Raw genomic sequence first — 24,635 nt, 5'->3', positions numbered from 1 at the left:
TTATTAATGAAGGGTATTTTGTGCTTTTAAAGCGCAAGAGTAACAGAAACGGTGAGTCTCATCACTCTCTATCTGAATCAGTTCATCATCGAGTAGTGATGGAGAAACTGAGCTTTTTGAAGATCCGAGTCAATTGAATCAATTGATTCACAAAATGAATAATTTATTTTGTGTCCCTTCATTTGCTAGTTTTTTTTTTTTATTCATCGGGTGATTTAAGTTCGGTAACTCTGACTCTGACTGATTCCCTCACTAGTGCGCTGACTACTGAACTAGGGAGCAGATTGAGACGCACCCAGAGATTTAGATTGAGTTTATTCTTCTTTCTGTTCATTGTTCTCATCTTAAACAGGACAGTGTTCAAACACACAGAAAAACTGCTGAAGATACTGAGACACACACTGTTATAAAGATGGAGTTTATTAAAGAGGAGAGAGAAGACGTGAAGATTGAAGACACATTCAGAGTCAAACATGAAGATACTGAGGAACAAACAAAGATGGAGTTTATTAAAGAGGAGAGTGAAGATGTGAAGATTGAAACATTAAGAGTCAAACAAGAAGAAACTGAGACACAAACAGGTTGGTTTTCTTTCTCAAAGCAGAACTCAGTTTGATTTGATCCTTATTAAAATGACCAGCTCTATAGAAATCAGGAAAAATAATAGTAGCCCAAACAAAACAGTCATTGAGTGTAACATTAAACCCAGTTCTGCTTGATTAAAAACAATAAAACAACTTTTATTCATGTCAATTATTTATGCAACAGTCTCCATAGATTGTTTGATTTGATTCTCAAAATTTAATACTGATGTTGATTCTTAAATCCCAGTCTGTCTTTTGGTCTAGATGCTGTTTTCAGTTGTTACTTTTGAAATTAAGGATTACAAATTTTGCTGGTTTTATCTCAAATTTCAATAAATACTGTTTTGGCACTCTTTTATGTGCCATGACAGATCACTGTCGCCTCAGATCAAGCAAAGCACAAGTGAATGAACATCTCTTCTGCTTTACTACTGATTACAACACGCAATAAACATGAATGAACATCAGTCTGTGTGTAGGGCTGTCGCGATAACCGCAAAATTGTAATACCGCGCTATTGACAAGCAAACCGCAGAGCAAAGATAGCAACCGCAGAAACCGCAGCAACCGCAGTGTTCAGGTTTTTTTTTTTTTTTTTTTTTATGAGGCTGTGGCCTTAGTTTTTTTTTTTTCCAATTTGTCACTGTGCATTCAATGTTAAATAAATTATATTAATGATACAATATGGTCATGACTGTAATTTTCTCGTGAGCCGTTGTAGCTTTATGGTGCTTCGTTAGTTTTGAATAGGCCGGCTAAAATGATGGGAGGCGCTCGATCTCGTCCCAAAACCTAATGTCACGTCGCCAGTTTGGGAACATTTTGGCTTTCAACCCAATGAAAAGGACGAGCCAGCGAATATAGATGAGCCGATATGCAAAATGTGTGTACATCTACAATACATCTACAATACAATACATCTAATTTGAGGTCATTGGGACATTCTAAAACGCTTAACGGGAAAAACGCTTAATGTGGTTTAATGTACCAATACAGTGATATTAACAGACCAATCTCACTAAACATCATATTAATAAAGTATATTATTTACAAAAAAATCAGATGATCCCTGAATATGAATTCAACGCGTTTAATAACACGTTAAGCCTTTTCCTCTCATAGAAAACCATCCTAAGGCTTAACGTGTTATTAAACGCGTTGAATTCATATTCAGGGATCATCTGTTTTTTTGTTTTGTTTTTTGTACATCGTATACTTCATTAGTATAATGTTTAGTGAGTTTGGTTTTTAAAAATCACTGTCTTAGTACATTAAGCCACATTAAGCGTTTTCTTATAACGGTTTTCTATGGGAGGAAAAGGCTTAACGTGTTATTAAACGAGTTGCATTCATATTCAGGGCTCATCTGATTTTTTTTATAGATAGTATACTTTATTAGTATGATTTTTAGTGAGTTTGGTCTGTTAATATCACTGTCTTAGTACATTAAGCCATGTTAAGCGTTTTCGAGTGTCCCCTGTCATCCAGCGCAGCTGCCCCCTCAAGCATCAGGTCGCGCAGCAACATCAAAAAGAACAGCTGAGACCGGCCGACAGTTAGGAGTAGCTGAAGCCTTTGCGAAATCTGCAAAATACAGCCGTGAAAGTAACAGGCATACATGCTGAAGTCACGGACAACCTCTGCGTCAGTGCCCATACCCAAGAGAGCGTGAGCAGATAACGAGCTCACACACGCTATCTGCATGAGGAGTGCATCGACTCCAGCGCGAATCTACTGTCCTGGTGGACCAGTGGTGGCGCGATAATCAGTCTAGATTTCCGCTGCTGTCCAAAGTCGCGCGCACATACATGTAATACATGTTAGAACTTGATTTCTTAAAAAAAAAAAATAATAATAATATTGGAAAACGCATGTTCTTGTTGCTGTTTGGCATTTAACAATAAATAAAAATGTTTTAAAACATCTCTGTCAGTTAAAAAAAGCAACAATATATGCTACATAACTCAACGATAGAGCTTTGTATGCAGCAAAATCAGGATAAATTAGGTATGTAAAAAAAAAAAAAAAACGTCGGTAATACCGCATATCGCGCTATTGAGCCACCCATAATAACCGCAGGGGAAATTTCTTAACTATCTGTGTGCTGAAAGAAGTAGGCTATAACTTACAGAAATCAATTTAATGTATAATGTAATCAGTCGATCAGTGTTTGTACTGTAGAAAGATGTCAATAAAACAGCTTGTAAACAGTATGCCACATAATGTCACATTTACCTCATAAGTCATTAAATGACCATAAACTCAACAGCCCCCAAGAAAAAAAACTCTAGAAGGAAGATTGGCTAAATAGACGCACCATTAATTATACATTATATATGTTATTTAAATTTATCCTTTCTCTTTGGAGAGTTACAAACTCTTGGTGCATAAAGAAGATCTGTGAAGTTGCAAAGATTAAAGTCTCAAATCCAAAGAGGTATTCTTTATAAAAGTTAAGAATCATCAACACCCCCCTGAAACGGATCGTTCCAACACGCCCCACATGTCTATGTCATGATGTGGGAAGATCTGCATAATGCCGCCCAAATGTTCACGCAAAGAAAGAAGGTGTACCTTTTATTCTCTCTGTTGCTGCAGCTGCCATGTTGTGGAGTTGCTGTGTGTTTCATTAAAGTGAAACTCAGTTTGGCCTTCCAAAAGAGGACACGACTAGAAATCAGTGGTTAAGTTGTTTTTCAACACCGTTCAAGAACAGTCCAACTCAAATATTCAGATGTGTGCAGCACATTTTATGAAGGATGAGGACTGTTTCCTGAACCAGTAGCCTGCAATGCGTCTGTGGCACAACAGCTGTAGAGTAGACTTGTTGTATGTTGTTTCTCAGATCACAAATGCAGATATGGTTTTATGTTTTACGCAGTGCGATAGGCAATGCATAAAAAGACGGTATAAGTTATTAAGTTACTCCTAACAGTACATTGACTGAATTGCTAAAAGAGAACCGATGATGGGATGTGCACGAGCAGAGATGCTGGCATGAGAGACGGCATAATATGTTAAGGGGCATAACTTTTCCGTAACAAGCTTGAGGTATTCGCTTTTCAGATAATGAGCTTTGTAAAAATAGATGTGTTTCAGAAGGCAGGGCACAGAGGAGAAACAGTAATGTACAGTATGTGGAAAATAATGTGCTTCTTTTTTTTTTTACCTTAAACCACATAAACACATTTCATTACACCAAATACATAAAATAATGTTCCTTTTTACTAGCATCATATGACCCCTTTAAGTTAAATATACCAAAACAATAAATAACTGTATTGCATCTTTTTTAAAACAGACTATACGATTAAGATTCAATAAATACAAAGCCGGGGTCGTATCAAAGTCTAGTTCAAGAAGATCTTTCATTACCCTATGTATTTCCTTCCAATATGGCAAAATTTTATCACAGTACCAAAAACAATGAACGAATGTACCTTTATCTTGTTCACACTTGAAACCGTAGCATTGATAAACATCATCTTAATATGCATCGGTGTAAGATATATCATATAAAACATTTTTTAAAGTTGAGCTCATGGATCCCAAGGGAAGTACACTTAGAGTTAGGGCTGGGCAATATATCTAATAGGGCTGCAACTAACGATTATTTTGATAATCGATTAATCTGTCGATTATTTTTACGATTAATCGGTTTATGTACTTATATTTTAGTTTTTTCCATTTTTTCCCCAAGTGAATTATTAATAAAGGGTCTTTATCATTCAGCATAGATTTAAGAGATTTTAACCATTTTGCACTGTCATATCCTCATCAAAAATATACCTGGAGTTGTTTTATTGTGTTAGTAATCCTTTGTCGAACTCTTCTGCAATCAGAACACTGACCCATACTCTAGCAAATTTCACAAGGAGATTTCAAATAATGTTTTCACCATGGCAGTCCTTAGAGCTCCTAAAGTAGTTTAACATCCTGAACAAAGCTTATTAAGGAATCTTTCAGAACATATTTTCACGAAGAATAAGGATAAAACAGAATAAAATTGCAGTGCATTGTATTTTATTATTTACTGGGAAACAGCTTTATAGCTTTTGCTGTGAAATTGTAAACAATCCTTCAAAAAAAGTGCCAATGGCATGAAACCTGAATGGAACTCACAATTTAAAGTAAAATCCATCAGAAGGTTGTCCAGAAAAAAAATAGGACACACACAAAAAACCTGCTGTGTGAAAAAGAGCAGTGAATACTTAGAAAAAAAAAGTGCATTTCAAATATCTACATTTACCTCTCTCATTCAGTCATAATTAGGCTGCACGACTGAATTTTGAACTGGTAAACGACAAACTGATCACAGAACATGTTTGTAAAGCTTTAAATGTTAACTGTTAAAAAGCAATGTTCTCAGCTTTTACGACTAAACATTTGCAAACAACATTGTACTGGAGAATCTGCACAAATGAAAGTCTTAGGGGCCGTTCACAAATCGCGCCTAAAAACGCGTGGAAAACGCTAGGCGCACCGCTTTCTCCTCCTTTCCAAAGCGCTCGGGCAGAAGCGCCACCGAGGCGTCTGCCTTTGATAAGCAACCATGACGTGCTCTCTCCTTGAAGACGCGGAAATTTCAGCAAAGGATAAATGGATTTGCAGCTGAAAAAATCGCTTGCAGTAGCTCTGCTACTAAATTTATTTCAAAATGGAAATCCATATACAACTATGATCAGCTGTTCCTTTCATCTTGACTGAGCTTTTAACGTTGTTACGGGAAAGGATGAAGCTGATTGGTTAGTTCTTGTCACATGACCCGCGGTGCGGTTGCGGCATTCTGAAAAGTTGAAATGTTTTTAACTCGATGCGGTGCGGTGTTGGAAATAACAAACTTGAGCGCGCAAAAGACGCGATATGTGAACGTCCCCTTAAACAGTTCAGTAGTGCAGAGTTTACAGGTTACTCTTCTTTTTTTTAAAGGCCCAATGTAAAGTACTCCCACATCACGCTGAATGCTGCAGACATAGACATCATATGATGTCTGGCTGCAGAGACGCTGCTCGGGAAGCACGTGACATAAAACAAGGCCAGCTATTGGCTATTCGCTACTTCTCCTGTTGTACTGGCTGAGTAAAACCTCCGGTGGCTCATTACTGCCACACTTTGGTCACCGCAGATTTGAAATATGCACGAAATGAGCCGCTTACGGCAAATAAAAGTTATTTAGCAAACGAATCGATGACTAAATTAGTTGACAACTATTTTAATAATCGATTTTAATCGATTCGTTGTTTCAGCTCTAATATCTAACAATATGATCATGCGCATCTAAACAGTAAATCTGGTTCCGTGATAACCGCTAAATCACCATCACCTGCTTTTAAATGGAGCAGCATTTAATAGACAGAGCCGTAGATCATCAAGAGATCTTGAAAGCTCCTGGAGCAAGTGCAAGGGATTGGTGTGACCTCTCAATTTCAAGCCTGAGATCAAAAGACAGGTCAAGCCATTTCAGTATAATTTCCCTCAGGAATTGGGAGACTGGCGTAGAGCCCTTAGCTTTCTCAGGTGATCCGACGATTCACAGATTTTTACGTCTTCCTCAGTTTTCTAGGTCATCCACTTAGCCAAGTCACCGTTTTCGTCAAAGCAGAAAGTTCACTTTTGTGGGCCCGCAGAGCATCCTCTGTGATAGAGATTCTGTTTTCAGCTTCCATTAAATGGGATTCACTCACAGACACTCTTTGTGATAAGTTGAATAAAGTCATGTGAACTGCAGAAACAGGTCGATATAACATCGAGACAACTTTAGATAGTGTCAAAACGACCATCGATTTCCCCAATCAGGTTCTAAGTGCTCTTATTTCATTTAAAACAAGGTCAGTTTGTTCTGTTGAAGACCAGGACGTTTCTGCTGACGCAGTTTGTTTCTTCTTCTGTGATCGTGAAGTTGCAATAAGTGGAAGGTCCTTTAGATCTGGAGTCTCAAGAGTCAAGAGGCATTTATTTGTCATTTGCATAGTTAACACTGCGGAAAACTGGGCATTGAAATGCTTGTGAAGCAATGAGGTTCTTCAGTGACTACAGTGCCCATAGACAGAAAGACATGGACAGAGCATTATATGCCCATAAGTGGAAGTAACAGGTACAATAAAGGTAGTCAGTGTTAAGAGTTAAAGTGTTCATAAGTAGTCCTGAGGTAATATTATGATTACTGAGGTAGAACAGTGTCTAAAATGTCATCGTAGAGTGACGCAGAGCTACATGAAGAAAAATTAAAGTGGCAGTGCAGATGCAATGAATAAACTTAAGAGCAGCACACATTCTGATGTATTCCTGAGTAGAGCAATGTTCAAAGAGTCATTACAGAGTAACATGAAGGAATATTAAAAAAAGTGGCAGTGCAAGTACAATGAAGTAAACATTAGAGCAGCATGTATTCCGTTTTTTAGATGGAGGACAGCTGATTGTTATGTAGTCTGATGGCTTGAAGATAGAAGCTGTTCTTCAGTCTGGTTGTCCGTGATCGGATGGATCGGAAACGTCTGCCAGATGGCAGTGTGGCAAACAGGTGATGAGCAGGGTGAGGTCCTTGATGATGCTGCGAGCCTTTCTCATGCAGCGAGTCTGATAGATGTCCTGTAAGGCTGGGAGTTTATGGCCCATGATGAACTCTGCTGTTCTCACCATTTGCTGAAGAGCTTTGTGGTCCATAGATGAGCAGTTGCCGTACCATACAGTGATGCAGCTGGTCAGAATGCTCTCAATAGTGCAGTGGTTTGTTTGACATAATGTTAGAGGAGATGCCAAACCTCTTAAGTGTCCGCAGGAAGTAGAGATGCTGATGGGTTGTTTTCACTATGGTCTCTGAGTGAAGGCTCCAGGAAAGATCCTCAGAGATGTGAATGCCAAGGAACTTGTAACTCTTAACTGTATCTACTATCTCTTCATTGATGTGAATGGGAACATGATCCTCTCTCTGTGACTTCCTGTAGTCCACAATCATCTCCTTGGTCTTGGTGACATTTAGAGAGAGATTGTTATGAGCACACCATGCTGTGAGTGCATTAACCTCATCTCTGTAGGATGTCTCATAGCCATTAGTGATGAGTCCTAGGATAGTAGTATCGTCAGCAAATTTGAGAATGATGTTGGTGCTGTGCTTAGCAGAGCAGTCATATGTGAACAGGGAGTACAAGAGAGGACTGAGTACACATCCCTTTGGGGCACCTGTGCTTAGTGTAAGTGAGGAGGATTTGTGATTGCCAATTCTAACCACCTGGGGTCTGCTGGTCAGGAAGTCCAGGACCCAGTTACATAAGTGACTGTTAAGACCCAGATTTTTCAGTTTGGCTATAAGTTTGGTAGGGATGATGGTGTTAAATGCAGAGCTGTAATCAACAAACAGCATCCGCACATAGGTGTCTCTTCCCTCCAAGTGTTCTAGTGCAGAGTGTATGGCCATTGCAATGGCGTCATCAGTGGATCTGTTAGAACAGTAAGCAAATTGTAATGGATCCAAGGTGTCAGGCAGAGAGGAGCAGATATGGGATTTGACTAGCCGTTCGAAGCACTTCATGATGACTGATGTCAGTGCTACAGGGCGGTAGTCGTTCAGGCAGGAGACGGTTGTTTTTTGTGAACAGGGATGATGGTGGTTTGCTTGACGCATGTGGGGGATCACTGTAAGTCTCAAGGAGAGGTTGAAGATGTTGGTGAAGACATCTGCTAAATGGACATCGCAGGCCCTCACGACATGTCCATGAATGCCATCTGGACCTGGAGCTTTACGGCCGTTGACTCTCTTGAAGTCCTTACTCACTTCGTGTGTGGTTAGAACCAAGGGGCAGGTGTCAATGTCAGCAGGTATTTTCACAGCAGGAAATGTATTGTCAAAGACACACCACTGCTTTTCCTTCCTTTGTGTTATAGCGTAGACTGCTCCACATGCGTTGGGGGTTAGAGCCATGATATTCTACATCCACTCTGTCACTAACGTCTGTTTTGGATGATTTGATGGATCTTTGAAGGTCCTCACTGTTGACCCAGGGTTTCCCATACATTCATTCATTTGTGGCGGCCCGCCACAATATGGCGGTCAGCGCTGCTTGCTCCCTCTCACAAACTGACAATGGAGGCACGCACGACTAGCCCCTCCTCTTCGAACACGATCTGAATCAAAACATGAGCATGCGTTAGTTAGAGGACGGTGCTTAATGCTTATTCCCCCAGCGAAGATTCCAGAATCAATCCGGAGTTGAATGGTTAGTAATGATCACTGTTGCTCAACATAACTCTGAGAAGTTAGTCTATGTTAAGTGCTGTCGCATTTCCATTACAGTTTTGCACAAAACTCTTGTGTTTTTTTTTCTAAATATCGATAAACAACTATTGCGAAATGACGGCGTTTCCATTAACCGATGTTGTGCGACTAAAACTTCATTTTTTTCCTCTCGCGATCAGTCATTCCAAAAATCATGGCAACGGATGTTGGTAGGTTTATATATATCACAGCCACCAGACATTATATTATTATTATCTCAAGGTTCAGGTTGGTGCGTGTTGGTTTTTGTCCACCTCAATCTCCAGGTTTGTGTGTGTGTGTCAGAGTCTGTGTGTGTCCACCTCCAGGTCCAGTTTGGTGTGTGTGTCTGTGTGTGTGTGTGTGTGAGTCTTTTTGAATGTTTGAGTGTGTGAGCCTGTGTTTGAGTGTGTCTGTAAGTTTGTGAGTTTGAGTGTGTGTGTTTGTGTGTGTGTCCATCTCCAGGTCCAGGTTTGTGTGTATGTGAGCAAAATTTTCAACAAGAAGTCTGTGGAGCAATCATAGCATAGAAAGTGTAGCAATGGCATAGCAATGTAGCAATAGCAATGTCTTTAAAGGGATAGTTCACCCAAAAATGAAAACTCTATCATTGTTAATTCACCCTCAAGTTGTTCCAAACCTGTATGAGTTTCTTTGTTCTGCTGAACACAAAGGAAGATATTTGGAAGAATGTTTGTAACAAAACAGATCTCGGTCTCCTACCATAGCATATATTTTTTCCTACTATGGAAGTCAATGGGGACCGAGATCTGTTTGATTCTGTCATTCTTAAAAATATCTTCCTTTGTGTTCAACAGAACAAAGAAACTGATACAGGTTTGGAACAACTTGAGGGTGAGTAAACGATGATAGAATTTTCATTTGTGGGTGAACTATCCCTTTAAGGTATCTGACACTAAGTGTTGGCAATGGAAATGTGTACTTATCACTAAAAATATATGATATATTTATGATATATACATACATACATACATACATACATATATATATATATATATATATATATATATATATATATATATATATATATATTTAACTTAACCCCCCTTCCCCGGTCCCCAAACACACCACCGCAAATATAATCTAATTCTGTGGGAAACACTGTGACCCATGGTTTCTGGTTTGGAAATGATTTAACGTTAATGGATGGAACAACATCCCCTGTGCATTTGTTAATGTAGCCTATCACAGAGTCTGTGTATTCCTGTATGTTGTCTTCTGCTGCATCTTGTAACATCTGCCAGTCTGTGGATTCAAAGCAGTCCTGCAGTGTGGAGATTTCCTCTTCACTCCATTTGTAAACCGTTTTAGAAACCGTTTTTCCTGTTTGAGGCATTGTCTGTAGGCTGGTAACAGCAGTATGCTAATGTGGTCAACCCACTGGATGGGGTAGGGGTTTGTAACTGTCCTTTAGTGTTGAATAGCAGTGATCTAATGTCTGATCACCTCGTGTGGGGAAATGTATGTGCTGATAGACTTTGGTAAGAACTTTCCTCATATTAACCCTGTTTAAATCCACAACAACGATGAAAGCAGAGTCAGGATAAGCAATTTCTAATCCGTTTATGGTGCTGTACAGTTCGTCCAATGCTTTAGTTTTGTCCTCGTGAGGCGGGATGTAGACCACTGTAAGAATGATTGAATTAAACTCCCACAGGAGGTAGAAGGGGCGCACTTTAATGGAGAGAAGTTTGATCTCAGGGGAGCAGTGTGTAGATAAAACTGTAACATCAGTGCCCCAGCGAGTGTTAATCATAAAGCACACGCCTCCTCTGCTCTTACCGGAGCCTCTGCTCTTACCGGAGTTTAGCGATCTGTCATGATGAAAAACTGAGAATCCAGGCAATGTAAAGGCTGTATTTGGTACTTCTGAGTTTAACCCTGTCTCACAGAAATCCAAAACGCAGCAGTTGCGAATGTCCCGTTGGTACGTGATTCTCGCATTAAGTTCGTCAAGTTTGTTACCAGAGACTGTATGTTGGCTAACAAGATGGTAAGGAGAGGAGGATTAAAACGTCTTTTCCGCGATCTGCATAGAATTCCAGCACGCTTGCCTTTCCTCCTTTTCCGACGGTGTCTTAGGACGCAAGCCGGCAGCAGAGGGAGCACGTAGACGCTGTGGCTGGAGTTCAGAGGCGGTGTTGTTTCCGAACCGAAGTGTAAATTTGATCGGATGTGCAGTAGTGTTTGTCGATCATACTGAATGAGAGTCTGTACTGTCTGAGCGAAAGTAAGTATACTAACTAACACGGATAACACAAAAAAAACATGAAAAACACTGTGCAAAGTTTGCACATAGCGCTCGTCAGCGACGCCATCGTAGCGACGCGCGGCACTCAGACACGTTAGTCATGTGTTGAGCTTTTTAATTAGGAGATTTTTTACTTAACCCTAATACCGTATTCACATTACAGCCCTTAATTCCGTGTTTGTGGACAAATGTGGGCACAGAGGTCTCAGGTGTGATCAAAATATTTGTGTTCAATAAATGTTATATCACTATCTTTGATTAAAAAAAACACCATAAATTGATAGATTTTATTTTATTTTGGGGGTATTTTTGAATTTATTTACCTCTAAAAGTACCATATTTTTTATGTAAATTATGCTTATTTTTATGTTATATTTAATATTTATTTATCTTAATTAAAAAAATCATTCCAGTAAGTTCAGAGAGTTAAAACCTAAAGATGAAGTGACTTTTGTGGCATCTGGTGTCTTATGTAAGTATAAAACAATAATATCAATAACCACTAGATGGCTGCAGTACTGAATTGCTGCATATAGGTTGAACTCTATGAACCACTGTTATGATGAATTTGACCTCTTAATTTTTTTTTACTTGATCACAAGTTAAAATTGTAATTTAAAAAAATATATATCTGTGTTAGGTGAGACTATACAAAGATGCCAAAATATGCTTAGATATATATGACCATGCTATAAGGAAAAGACAAAGTAGTAAATCATTCATTATTTATTTGAAACAAAGAACATCAAATTTCAATAACTCAAACTAATTGGTGCCAAACGGGTAAGAATATAAATAACAATAACTAAATAAGTGATAAGAACAAACAATAAGCAGGTAATAACAAACAACAATTATAGTTATTTACATGCATTATTTACATAATTTTTTACATGCACTTGTGGCAGCAGGTAGTTGTAAGAGAATGTTCTCTACAGATGTATTGCCTGCATTTTCCAAAGACAGTGCTGGTTTTTTTCCTGTTGGAAATGCAGATATGGCACCTTTTCCTCTTGGTAAGGGGAGTTGCTGTGGATGGGCCAGGCATGTCTCCTGAGGAGGGTTGTCTGATGTGGCTCATCATCCTCTGAGACGCCACTCCACGGGGAACGCCCGTCCGACACCAGAGCCTTCCCGAGCTCCTCCAGAAAGAGCCGCCTTCTGAATTTTTTACCGGCATTCCAGGCAGGATTCATTTCTGACCACAGAACGAAGGCGTTCAGGGCAGACACATCCAGCATGTTGGAAAATACCACCATGGGCCAACGATTGTATTTTCTCTTACAGGTGTAAGCAGCGACCATCTGGAATAATACACAGAAAAATAATAAAAATCAAAGACTTTACTGAAAAAAAGTCATTCAAACATTTGTAACAAATTATAAACCACAAGGAATTTATCATAGGAAAATTAGTAAACAATGCAAAAACAATTAAAAAGTAGTAAAATACCTGGTCAAGGCTGTCCACTCCACCTTTGGTCCTGTTGTAATCCAGGATTACATTAGGTTTCTTCTCCTCACTTGTGCTAACTGTGGCATCCCGATGAACTGTGCTCATCAAGAGCACATTTTTGTTTTTTTTGGGCAGTAAGAGACAAGTGTGTGCGTACTGGTAAACACAAAAACCGAAGAGTATTTCTCTCTGCCCCTTGTCGTCACCAGTGCTGATGGAAGCTCCGGCTTATTCTTCCTCACCGTTCCCAGCATGCCCAGTTTTCTTTTCAGAAGCTCAAGGCCAAGGGTATATGATGTAAAATAATTGTCACACGTGATGGTGTGCCCTTGGAGACCTGCTGACATGTCGAAGACAACACGCATTGCCAGATTTCTTTCTCGCTGCCCGTCTTTGAAGTGTGCCTGTGTGTGTGTGTGTGCGTGTGAGGGTGGTGAGCCAGCTGGTTGATTGGATCATTCAAAAAAAATGGTCAGACATTGGCTCATTCAATTCTTTATTTTTGTATGTGGGAGTGAGTTTTTATTTGAAAAAAAGAAAAAAATCCCAGCTCCTTTATAGGCTCATTGAATGCATTGTTTGTGTGTGTGTGTGTGTGTGAGTTTTTGCCATGTTGAGAAGGTTGTACAGGATCACCCCTTCATTTTTGTGTATGTAATATATGCATTGTATTGGATCTACTGATTTTTATTTGACAAAAATAATAAAAAATTCTCTGAATTACAGTTTTTCCCATTCATTCCTATGGGTGCCCATTTTTGTCCACGAAAGCGGGATTAAGGAGTTTTTTTTCACCCACTTAACATTGTAGAATTGAGTCGTTTTTTTTTTTTGCGTGTTCAGGTGGCAAACTTAGGAAAAGTTACCAAGTCTTGTACCACTCAGATTAAGGGAACTCTTTTTAAAAAATTAATAAAAATTATTTTGCCCACATTTGTCCAGCTTACGGTATTAGGGTTAAATCAAAGAGGGTAGCAATTTATTAAGCAATCAGGAGCGGAGCTACAGTTTAGGTGGCCATCTTCTCCAGCATCCACGAGCGCCCCGGCAATATGTATTTTTTTATATTTTATACCAGGGATGCCAAATTCTATTCCCGGAGGACCACATCCCTGCAGAGTTTAGTTCTAACACACCTAAAGCTAAACTCTGTGGGACTGTGACCCTCTACATGCTGAGTTTGACACCCCTGTTTTAGACATGAAAGGCAGATTGGAGCCATTATTGATTTCTGTTCTACTGTTGCATTTAATTGGATGTTAACTTGTATTTGTCTCTTTTCATCCTAGACCTGAAAGAAGAGAGTGAAGAACTGAATGAAATGCAAGATAAAGATCATTACAAAAAACAACATGAATTCATAACTGGACAAAAATCATTTAGTTGCTCACAGACAGCAAAGACTTCCTCACGAAAAAGAGCTCGAAAGACTAGATCTAGAAGTAATTTCACCTGCCAACAGTGTGGAAAGAGTTTCAGCCATCAAGGAAAACTTGAAGTCCACATGAGAATTCACACTGGAGAGAAGCCCTTCATCTGCAAACAGTGTGGAAAGAGTTTCAATGAACATGGAAACCTTAGAGTCCACATGAGGATTCACACTGAAGAGAAGCCTTTCACCTGCTCTCAATGTGGAAAGAGTTTTACTCATAAAAGCACTTTTAATGCCCACATGACTATTCACACAGGAGAGAAGCCTTACACCTGCAAACTGTGTGGAAATAATTTTGTTGGAAAAGGAAGCTTTAACATGCACATGAGGATTCACACTGGTGAGAAGCCTTACACATGCTCTCAGTGCGGAAAGAGTTTCACTCAACAAGGAAACTTTAAGAGGCACAAGAGAATTCACACTGGAGAGAAGCCATTCACATGTAAACTGTGTGGAAACAGTTTCACACGACAAACAAGCTTTAACGGGCATATGAGAATTCACACCAGAGAGAAGCATTAAACCTGCAAACTGTGTGGAAGAACTTCACTACAAAACTGAACCTTAACTATCACATGAATAGTCACACTGGTGACATGATCAGTGGAAAGAGTTTTAGGCATAAAGCAACCATTAATAATCACATGAGGCTTCACACTGGAGAGAGACCTTTTATGTGTCTTCAGTGTAAAACGTTTTTCACATATCAAAAAGACCTCAAACATCATTGTTGCAAGCAGGATGGGGCCGAGAGCCGTGGGAAGGGATTGAGGTCACGAGTTTCATGGAAGGTTCCTGCCTCCTTGCTCTGTTCCCACGACTCTCAGCACCACCCTGCTTGCTACATGTAAACTGATGTAAAAATTTGTAGCGTTTCAGATACTAAGACTTGATCAGGGCTGCGTTTATCAAAGCATTATAAGCTTAAGGACATCGTAGACCCATTGAAACCACCAAAGCTTACAATGCTTTTGGGGAAATGCAACCCAGAATTTTGTTAAAACAATGCAAAGAACTGAATTTCACAAGATGCCCTGAGTCTCTAACACTGGATGACCATAAAACTGAGACCTGTCACCTAACAGCCTGAGTAAACTAGTTACTCCTCTACAGATGATTTTATAAACTAGTGACTGTATAAAAATAAAAAAAGCATTCTCAACTTTAGGCAGTTAACCCAAGATAAATGGGTCTAGAGACACACATTCTGAATCTCACAGGGAAAATCATAAGACAAAAGTGGGATTTCCTCTCTCAAGATCAAGAGCTAAAGCCAGACTCCATTTTGACCTCTTTCTTGCATGACTGGAATCCTCTCTAAAACCCACAGAGACTGTCTTTACATATAAAAATGCTTCAGATAATTCCAAAATGAGGCTATCAGAACTTCATTTGAATAATTCTACATCATGTCTGACAGTCATCCACATAATACAGTACATACAGTAGATGGCCATCCAAAACAATCATTCTGCCACCGCGAGTGCCTCTGCGTCTGCAAAGTGCATTTGCAGCTTTTGACCGCTGAGTGGCGTTTAAACCACAAGTTATCAAACAAGTGCATTAAAGCACATTTTCACAAATAGCCGTCAGCTTTGCCTCACCGATGTGTTACATTTGATGGCTGCAGTTGGGGAAAATGAAGTTAAAATCTTTAATATTCACAGATGAAAGTTTAGTATACTTCTGAAGTTCTGTGCGTTTCTTTTAAAAAATTCAAGCAGGATAAATATCAAGCCTATGTGCCTGTGCTTATATTTTATCTATGCTACACATTATTACACCATATTTAAAATTTGAAACATTTAATACGTGTGCAGTTTTGTTTATATAATATGAATTATGTGTTATATTATTCAAAATAAATTGTGGTTTACTTTGCATTGGAGCATTAAAAGTGGTAGCCTATTTTAGTGAGCTAGGCTACAAGGATTAATATGCAAAATGTCAGTATTCTTACATATTAGGCCTATATTTTAATTTAGATTTTAAAATTCTTTTAATAAAACAACATGCATTTTTGTCACGCACTACTTATGTGTTACTTCTCGGGAAAAATATAATTGTCTGTAGGGATGTCCCGATCAGGTTTTTTTGTCCTCGAGTCCGAGTCATTTGATTTTGAGTATCTGCCGATACCGAGTCCCGATCCGATACTTCTATAATACATAAAAAAAGAATAAAGAAGAGCGAAAAAACTGATCCAGGATGTTCAATAAATTACTTTTTGAAATATATTCAAATATAAAACAGCTATTTTAAATAGGCTAGTAAAAATATTTCAAAATCTTACTGTTTTGCTGTACTTTGGATCAAATAAATGCAGGCTTGGTTAATAGAAGGGACTTCTTAAAAAAAAAAAAACCTTAACAAGCTTACTGTTCAAAAACTTCTGACTGGTAGTATAGGCAACTTTATTTTTTCTCTAATTTCTAGCTTTTAATTGGCTTAGAAATCTATAAATGCTGGACAATAACAAATAATAATGATTTGTTTATATACTACAAACACTGTTTATCACATGATAATGCAGAATAGTTTCTATACTGTAATAAATACTATGTCAATCAGCACTGCATTGTTCATACTTTATTTATCACCTGCTGGAGATGACTTGAAGAACAATTTATTGTCGTGATCGTATATTAACGTCTTCGTGTTTGCATAAGTTTCTGTTTTCCTGTGCGCACCACAGCGATAGCTGGACGCTTTTGTCCATATTAGGAATTTCCTGATATCAGCGCGAGAGCGCGCTCCTGCTTCGAGTATGAATGAAACACACACTGCATGAGAGTTTAGCGCTCTGTGATGTTCATCTCGCTGTATTCTGAGTCCGAATGAAATATCAGGTCATGCGCAAACTATCATGTCTCTTTGAGTTTGAATCTATATTTATTCATACCAGCTCTTGAAAACAAAGTGATGTCATGCCGCACGCGTTGCTGTTTCTGTGTGGAGTCAAAAGGGTCTAACTCTGTGCCACCGCATAACAAAAGATGTGTTAAAGATTAATGAGAATATATATATATATATATATCCGAGTCCTGATCGGGAGGAAACGTCCGATTCCGATCGAGTCTGAAACCACGCGATCGGGCCCGATTTCCGATCACGTGATCGGATCTGGACATCCCTAATTGTCTGTACAGATTAAGAAATCATAAGTCTTGATACACTGTATAATTTCGCTCACATTATTTAGGCTTACTTAAAACAAGAAACGATTAAGTTAAATAACTGAAACAGTAAAGAATGGACAGATTAATAAAACGTTCTCATGTTTAAACTCAAGTTCTCTCATTATAATCAACAAAATGCACACAATCATTAATTGACAACTTCAGTGATTTTATATAATTTAAGTTAAATAAATAAATTGCAGCCACTTTTAAAAGCAGGTGTGTATCATATTCCTTAAACTATCAAGATTTGTGTGGTGCGCATGATGCTGAGTTCGACGCGCATTATTTATTCTTATTTGTCTACATATTATATCTTCATTAACAATCTTGTTTGGTTTTATTTTGGATAACTGCATGTAATAAATTATTTACTTTGTAATGCATATGCAAAATGTAAATTATTATTCATATTTCATTTTCAAGTGTTAGTGTGAAAATTAGCATGCATGACAGGGAGGCACCCTCTCGATCACTTAAATTTTTTCCTGATAATGAAATTGTGGTGTCTCACATACATGAGAAATATATCTACAGAAAGCTTGAAATGTCTACTTTTAAAGGAATCGATTAAAAAAATGAAAGCATTATGTAATCTGTGAAGGTTGCATTCCTTTTTAAAGGTGTGTCCAAACACCAGAAGCAACCTAAGTGTTCTTTCATTGAAAAGTATGCATTTTATTTATTCACACACTATATGGTTGAAATAATATTTAGTTTAAACTTAAGTGCCATTGTTTTAAAAAAGTGCTTTATTGACTAACGTTTCATAGAACTTCAGTTGTAATGCTTTAAAATCCCATGCCATTTGGTAACTTCACAGTATTTTAATCTCCCAGATTACTAACCTTAGTAACCTTACTTAACCTAAAGTCACAATTATATAATGGTAAAATTTACTCAGGCCAATGGCATTTTTAATGACATTTTTATTATTATTATTATTTTTTTTTTTTATAATTGTAGCATACATAAATGGGTGAAGCAAAACAAATATGATAACTTTTTAACTGCAGGCAGATATAGGCTTGTATTATTGTACATTACAAATATTTGGATAGTCCCTTATTCTTTCCTTTATTTTCTTAAATAATAAACACTTATTTTCTACAAGAATAAATATTATAAATAAGGAATAAAAGGAAGAATCTCAATTAGCCCTTATTTTCCATTTCTGAAGTCAATTGGAAACTCTGATGATGTAATTATCTTTTGACTCACCTTCCTTAAAATAAATAAATAAATAAACACCTCAGTTGTAGGAGATATGCGAGCGAATTATAGATTTAAAAAAAGAGAAAAGTGGGTGCTTGGTTTCTGAAATAGAAAACGAATACAGCTCGTAAAAAATTATGTGAAAAAGTCACGGTAACATATTAATTCATATAAATAATTTAAGCAATTAAAACTTTTTTATACTAGATTCAATTTGAATTTCAATACTATTAAACTTTAAAATCTCAAAAATTTATAAGTTGAAATGGTAAAATATCACAGTGCATGTTAAATAGCCTAAATTAACTTGTTTCTTATAGTATCTGAAGACCTTGGTAAAATATCACAGTGCATGTTAAATAGCCTAAATTAACTTGTTTCTTATAGTATCTGAAGACCTTGATTAAACTAACAATATAATTAAATTAATTTATTTATGAACAATTCCTGTATAAAAGGGGACAGTAACCTTTATATCAAACATTGGTCTTGGTAAAGTAGGTGAGTTCCTTTTGTATTTTGTTTGTTTGTTTTATGCTGCATGGCAGGAACATGATCTGGTTAATATTCATAGTTACTTGTACATCAAGTGTAATTCTAGCACACAGTATGAACCACAGGAAAAGTGTCTACAAAAGAAACCTAATTGTAAAACCTGTTTAAATTGTAAAGAATGCATGAATGTTTCCACTTTTTAGATTCATTAATGACAAATTTTTGGAATTCATAGATGATTTTAAGTGTTTATGTACAGTCTCTATGAATACCTAATTGTGTTTATAGCTGAGTGTTTGAATTGAAGTGACTTAATTTAAAATAAATATTAGTTACCAGCCAAGATCCTCCATCCAATGTTGCAAATTTAACTTATGCGCAAAATTCGAATATCATGTCTACATTCTCCCTCAACACAGACCATTTCTTCGGTTTGCTTTTGAGGGGCAGGCATTTCAGTACAAGGTTCTCCCATTCGGGTTGGCCCTGTCTCCCCATGTCTTTACGAAAGTTGTGGAGGGAGCCCTGGCTCCTCTCAGGGAACGAGGTGGCCGTATCCTCAACTACCTCAACGACTGGCTGATTCTAGCTCACTCTCGAGCGCAGTTGTGCGAGCACTGGGATCTATTGCTTAGACACCTCGCCCGGCTGGGTCTTCAGGTCAACTGGGAAAAGAGCAAACTCTGACCTGTTCAAGAGGATCTATTTTCTCAGTATGGAAATATATGGCATCCGCAGCTGCAGTCATACCGCTCGAGTTACTCCATATGAGACCGCTTCAGCACTGGCTTCACAACCGAGTCCCGAGATGGGCATGGCAACAGTGCATGCTCCGAGTGACTGTCACTCTGGCTTGCCTCCAAACCTTCCCCCCGTGGTTGGACCTCTCGTTTCTATGGGCTGGCGTTCCCCTAGAACCTGTGTCCAGACATGTTGTAGTGTCAAAAGTTGCCTCTGCCACGGGCTGGGGTGCCATGTGCAACGGGCATGCTGTGTCAGGTTTCTGGACAAGACCCCGACTTCAGTGGCATGTCAATTGCCTCAAGTTGCTAGCAGTACAGCTTGCTCCGCACCACTTCAGGGCACTGCTGAAGGAGAACAACGGACAACACTGCGACCGTAGCGTACATCAACCGTCAGGTTGTCGCAACTCGCTCGCCATCTCCTCTTGTATAATTAGAAGCATCTGAGGTGGCTTCGTGCCATTCACATACCGGACAGGCTCAATCGTGCAGCCGACGAGCTCTCACGGCAGCAGTCTCACCTCAATTCTGCAAATTCCGCAGACCAAGGTACTCGGCGTACCATTGGCTCATTTTGTAACCACTCGAAGGTGACTGGGCTCTCGTGCGAGATCCCATTCGTCAGTCTCTTTCTGACGTAACATCTCCATTCACTCCTTCAGGGAATGAGGGTTACATACGTAACCGAGACGTTTTTCATTAATTATACGTTTTCAAGCACGTTCATCTCAACCTAATGCAGACTGCATTAAATGGACAGACCCCAACATAGGCCAATCACAGCACATATCACGGGCATTCTGTTATCATCCAAATACATTACTTGTAATGTCAAAAAAACAATGTTGTGTTTTCCTATAACCCTGTTATTGTTTCCAACCAGCTGGAGAATGCGAGTGCAGGGTCAGACTCACAGCCCGAATCCAAGAAAATCCAAGAATGTTGTCGTGGGATGTTTGTCTGTATTGCAAATAAATATAAAGGACAAAACAAAAAATGTGAACTGGTTTCGTTTGTAGCGCTTGGAGTTTAGCTTTCTCCTACAAGCCAAAGCTCCGGCAACACAGATCCAGGCCAAGGTCAAAGACTGTATCTGCTGGCATGCCTTCTCCCCGTCATGCGCTACACGCTCCAATTTATAGGATAGCGCCCTCTCCACCTGTAGAAGGTGTACTACTCAAATGCAATAGAAAAGACAACTATAAGTAAATTATGAAACCAAAAAATTAACTCAAATGCGGCTCCTACAGTACTCCCCATTAAAGGGAAGTTCACCCAAATATTAAAATTATTCGGAACACAGTTTAAGATATTTTAGATTTAGTCTAAGAGCTTTCTGTCCCTCCATTGAAAATGTATGTATGGTATACTGTCCATGTCCAGAAAGGTAATAAAAACATCTTCAAAGTAGTCCATTTGATATCAGAGGGTCAGTTACGAATATTTTCACCACTTGTAGGGCTGCTTGCCCTAAGACTATAAAGGCCAAACTTGAAGAAGCCTCAGCGAGAGTGAGGAAACTGCAGCAGGAGAAGAGTAATGTTTTGAGGAAAGAAAAGAGAGCCAAGGTGAACATGCGGGCTCTTCTGGATGAACCGGTGAACTGGATGAAGGAGAAAAATCTACGTATTACATTGAATATTTTCTGTATTTTATGTTCTTTGTTGACTTTCTAGTTAATATTAAAAGGATACCTACTGAATCACTTTGCTAATTGAGTTTCAGATCTTCCGGTTCATCTCCTGTCGAGACAGGGTGTAGAGTATACCAAAGCCCAGAGAGATTTTGCCCTTACGCTCCATCTGCATGGTCCAAAGGCATATCACTACCTGAGAGATGCCCTGCATATTTACCTGCCACATCCCAGTTCATTGCAAAGGTATTCTTCATGGTGTCTAATTTTATACTGAATTACATTGAGCACTACAGACAATATTATCATGAATGGTTAAACTTACTGATCTAACAGCTCATGTCTTATGCTGATACATGTTGATGATATAGCTATTTTTTTGTATGTCCAGTGTCCACAATAGTGATGCTTGGGTTAGTAGTTAAATGTCTACTTGGTTAAATGGCACCTTTTCAATTTTACTAAGATGACTGAGCTCTCTTGATGCCAGACCTTGTCTCAATAAAATGATGTTGGATATGCTGGAAAGACAGCGTCAGGAAGATGAGGTCAAGTATGGATGTGTCACTCTGATGCTGGATGCCATGTCCATCAAAAATCACGTCCAGTATGATCCTCAGACACAAACAATGTTTGGATATGTGGACATGGGGGATCGATTGGATGAGACTGACATGGCTTCCGATGTTCTTGTGTTTATGGTGGTCGGGCTTCAAGGTTATTGGAAAGCTCCAATTGCGTATTATTTGACCAAGTCCCTCACACCACAATCACAGAAAGTCTTAGTAGAGCATGCATTAGAAGAGCTGCATCGTCGTCAGATAAGAGTGGTGTGTATGACAATGGATGGTCATGCATCTAATGTCAGTTTGTGCACTCAACTTCGATCTAAAAGCAGATCCCTGTGAGCCCTTGAAGACCCATTTCCCACATCCAGTAACCCATGACGATGTTTTTGTTATGATGGACGCTTGCCACATGCTGAAGCTGACACGCAGTATGTTGCAGGTACATGCTCATTGTTGTATAATTTTATTGCGCATATTTGCTCTGGTTGACTCCACTGCTTTTTATACATTTTGATTGTATTTACATAATTGTTCAAAATATGGTGCTTTACATTTGCCATGTGCAGTGAAAAATCTGATTCTGCAGGCATACAACCAATTAGAAGCATAACTGGCAGTATCAATTGGAAGTACATAGTTCATCTGAACAATGTCCAAAAGAAAAGTGGATTACATGCTGCCAACAGAGTCACAGATAAGCATGCGAACTTTGCTAATCAGAGGATGAAGATATGTTTGTATGATATAATGTTTAGAGGGCCGCAGAAGTAATGGGCTCTAGGGCTTTATTATGTTTTTATACGTTTTGATGATGTTTGTATCTTGTAGCACTAATGTGCACTTCATTTCTCCTTCATTCTCTCCTTCAATACCACGACTTAGGTGCCCTTGAGCAAGGCATCGAACCCCCAACTGCTCCCCGGGCGCCGCAGCATAAATGGCTGCCCACTGCTCCGGGTGTGTGCTCACAGTGTGTGTGTGTGTGTGTTCACTGCTCTGTGTGTGTGCATTTCGGATGGGTTAAATGCAGAGCACAAATTCTGAGTATGGGTCACCATACTTGGCTGAATGTCACTTCACTTTCACTTTCATAAACTCAATCAAGGTCTCCCTGGCTGCTCAGACTTTGAGTAGCTCTGTGGCAGTGGTGCCCCTCATGTTGCAGGAGATGGGCTATGCAGAGTTCAAAGATTGTGAAGCTACTTCAGAATTCATTAAGGTAATGCAGCTAGGGATTTGCATCATTGACCAAAATAATTTCTAACATTTGAGTGATTAATTGCTTTAGGGTGGTTGTTAAAATGTGAATGCCACCAGGATTAACCTTTTATCATTTTCTTTTCTTTTTTTTTTTTTAATTTGGGCATCGGGAACGATTCAATAATTATGACCATCCTCAAATTCAACAATATGCAAGAACTTGGATAAAACGGTTTATACCTACCTCATACTTACCTCAGAAGCACCCTCATTGTCACATGTCAGATTTACAGTTTAAAGCAGTGCAGCAATTTAATTTTAAAAAGCATAGCCACAGAGGAAATGGAGAGAAATCAAACTATGCCTCATACTTGGGTGTTTAATATTTGATACCTGTTGACACTGTTATAGTGATGATTTCAGTGCTTCCAGTTAATTTAGATATTTGTTTATAGATAACAGACAGGCTGTTTGACATCTTGAACTGTCGCAATCCCAGAGCCAGAGGGTTCAAAGCCCCCCTTGGTTCTAGAAATTGGACAAGCACCATAGAGTTCTTGTCAAAAGCCAGGGGGTACTTTCTCACTTTGAAGATGGAAGATGGCAAACCTCTTTACCGCACAAAGAGGTCTTTAAAATAGTGACTGTTGTATTAGTGATGCACTGACACCATTTGTAGTCGCCAATACCCAATACAAATTCCTTATTGTAATTAAATTATCAGAATGAGGCGGCTGGTTTAGAAATTTTGGTTTATTTTATTCTTCGTTAGATGTATAGAAGTAGTCAATTTACAAATAATTAAATTATTTAAGGTAAAACTCTTCTCGTTTCAGTGCATCCCTCAAGTCCATGAAATAAGTTCATGAGATGCTCTGTTCTCTTGTGTATCTATCTTCTGTCTGCATCAAGTTCATTAAGTGGTACATATTATTAATATGATACTATCTTGCTCCAATGTGTTTGCTGTCTGCAAATTTGTTTCAGTTCCAATTCTTTTGTATTCAGTTTTTTTCTACTCAGATGCTGCTGTCAAAATGGTATGTATTGGATGGTCTGCATGTTATATTGTGAATTGATTCAAGAAGGTTTAGTGTCCTTAAAGCAATTTTAAGGAACCTTAACCTCACACTGATTATACTTTTTAAAGTCAGGGATGCAAACTAGTCAGCTTGTCCTGGGCTTCATCATAAATATAGACACGTTGTTGTTGATGGTTCTTGTGCTGCTTGAAGGACAGCAATATGTCCTGACCTACAGGTTCAGCCAGGACCACTTGGAGCTTCTCTTCAACTCCATCAGCGCATCCACTAGGGTTCATCATTTTTATTTACCAGCCACTACACTAAGTGACACAAAGTGTCAGAAAATGGTTGTAGTGTTTTCAGTTCGTGGTCCATATGTTTTTATTTTTTGTAAAATGTGTTATCTGAAGACATACACCGTAACCCTAACCCTAAGACATACACAGTACCTGGAAGTGTCACAAACCATTTTGTGTATTTAGAAAAATGTCTGTTTGCAAGATGTATCACAACTGATACAGTCTGAATTGTATGATAATGTCATTCAACATAATTTATGTGGAAAAATCATTCAGGGGTGGC

General features: G+C 38.7%; 1 protein-coding gene across 1 annotated transcript; it reads left to right on the top strand.

Moving 5' to 3' along the window:
* Positions 1 to 239: 239 nt before the first annotated feature.
* Positions 240 to 15,459, top strand: LOC132099144 (gastrula zinc finger protein XlCGF49.1-like). The gene is made up of 2 exons (XM_059505609.1): positions 240 to 581; positions 13,852 to 15,459. The coding sequence occupies exons 1-2, from the start codon at positions 413 to 415 to the stop codon at positions 14,514 to 14,516; spliced, it is 834 nt and encodes a 277-aa protein (XP_059361592.1). The 5' UTR covers positions 240 to 412; the 3' UTR covers positions 14,517 to 15,459.
* The last annotated feature ends 9,176 nt before the right edge of the window (positions 15,460 to 24,635 follow it).

Source organism: Carassius carassius, chromosome 22, assembly GCF_963082965.1.
Source record: "Carassius carassius chromosome 22, fCarCar2.1, whole genome shotgun sequence".
NCBI classification, from domain to species: domain Eukaryota; kingdom Metazoa; phylum Chordata; class Actinopteri; order Cypriniformes; family Cyprinidae; genus Carassius; species Carassius carassius.
This window is presented reverse-complemented; position numbering and strand designations above follow the sequence as displayed.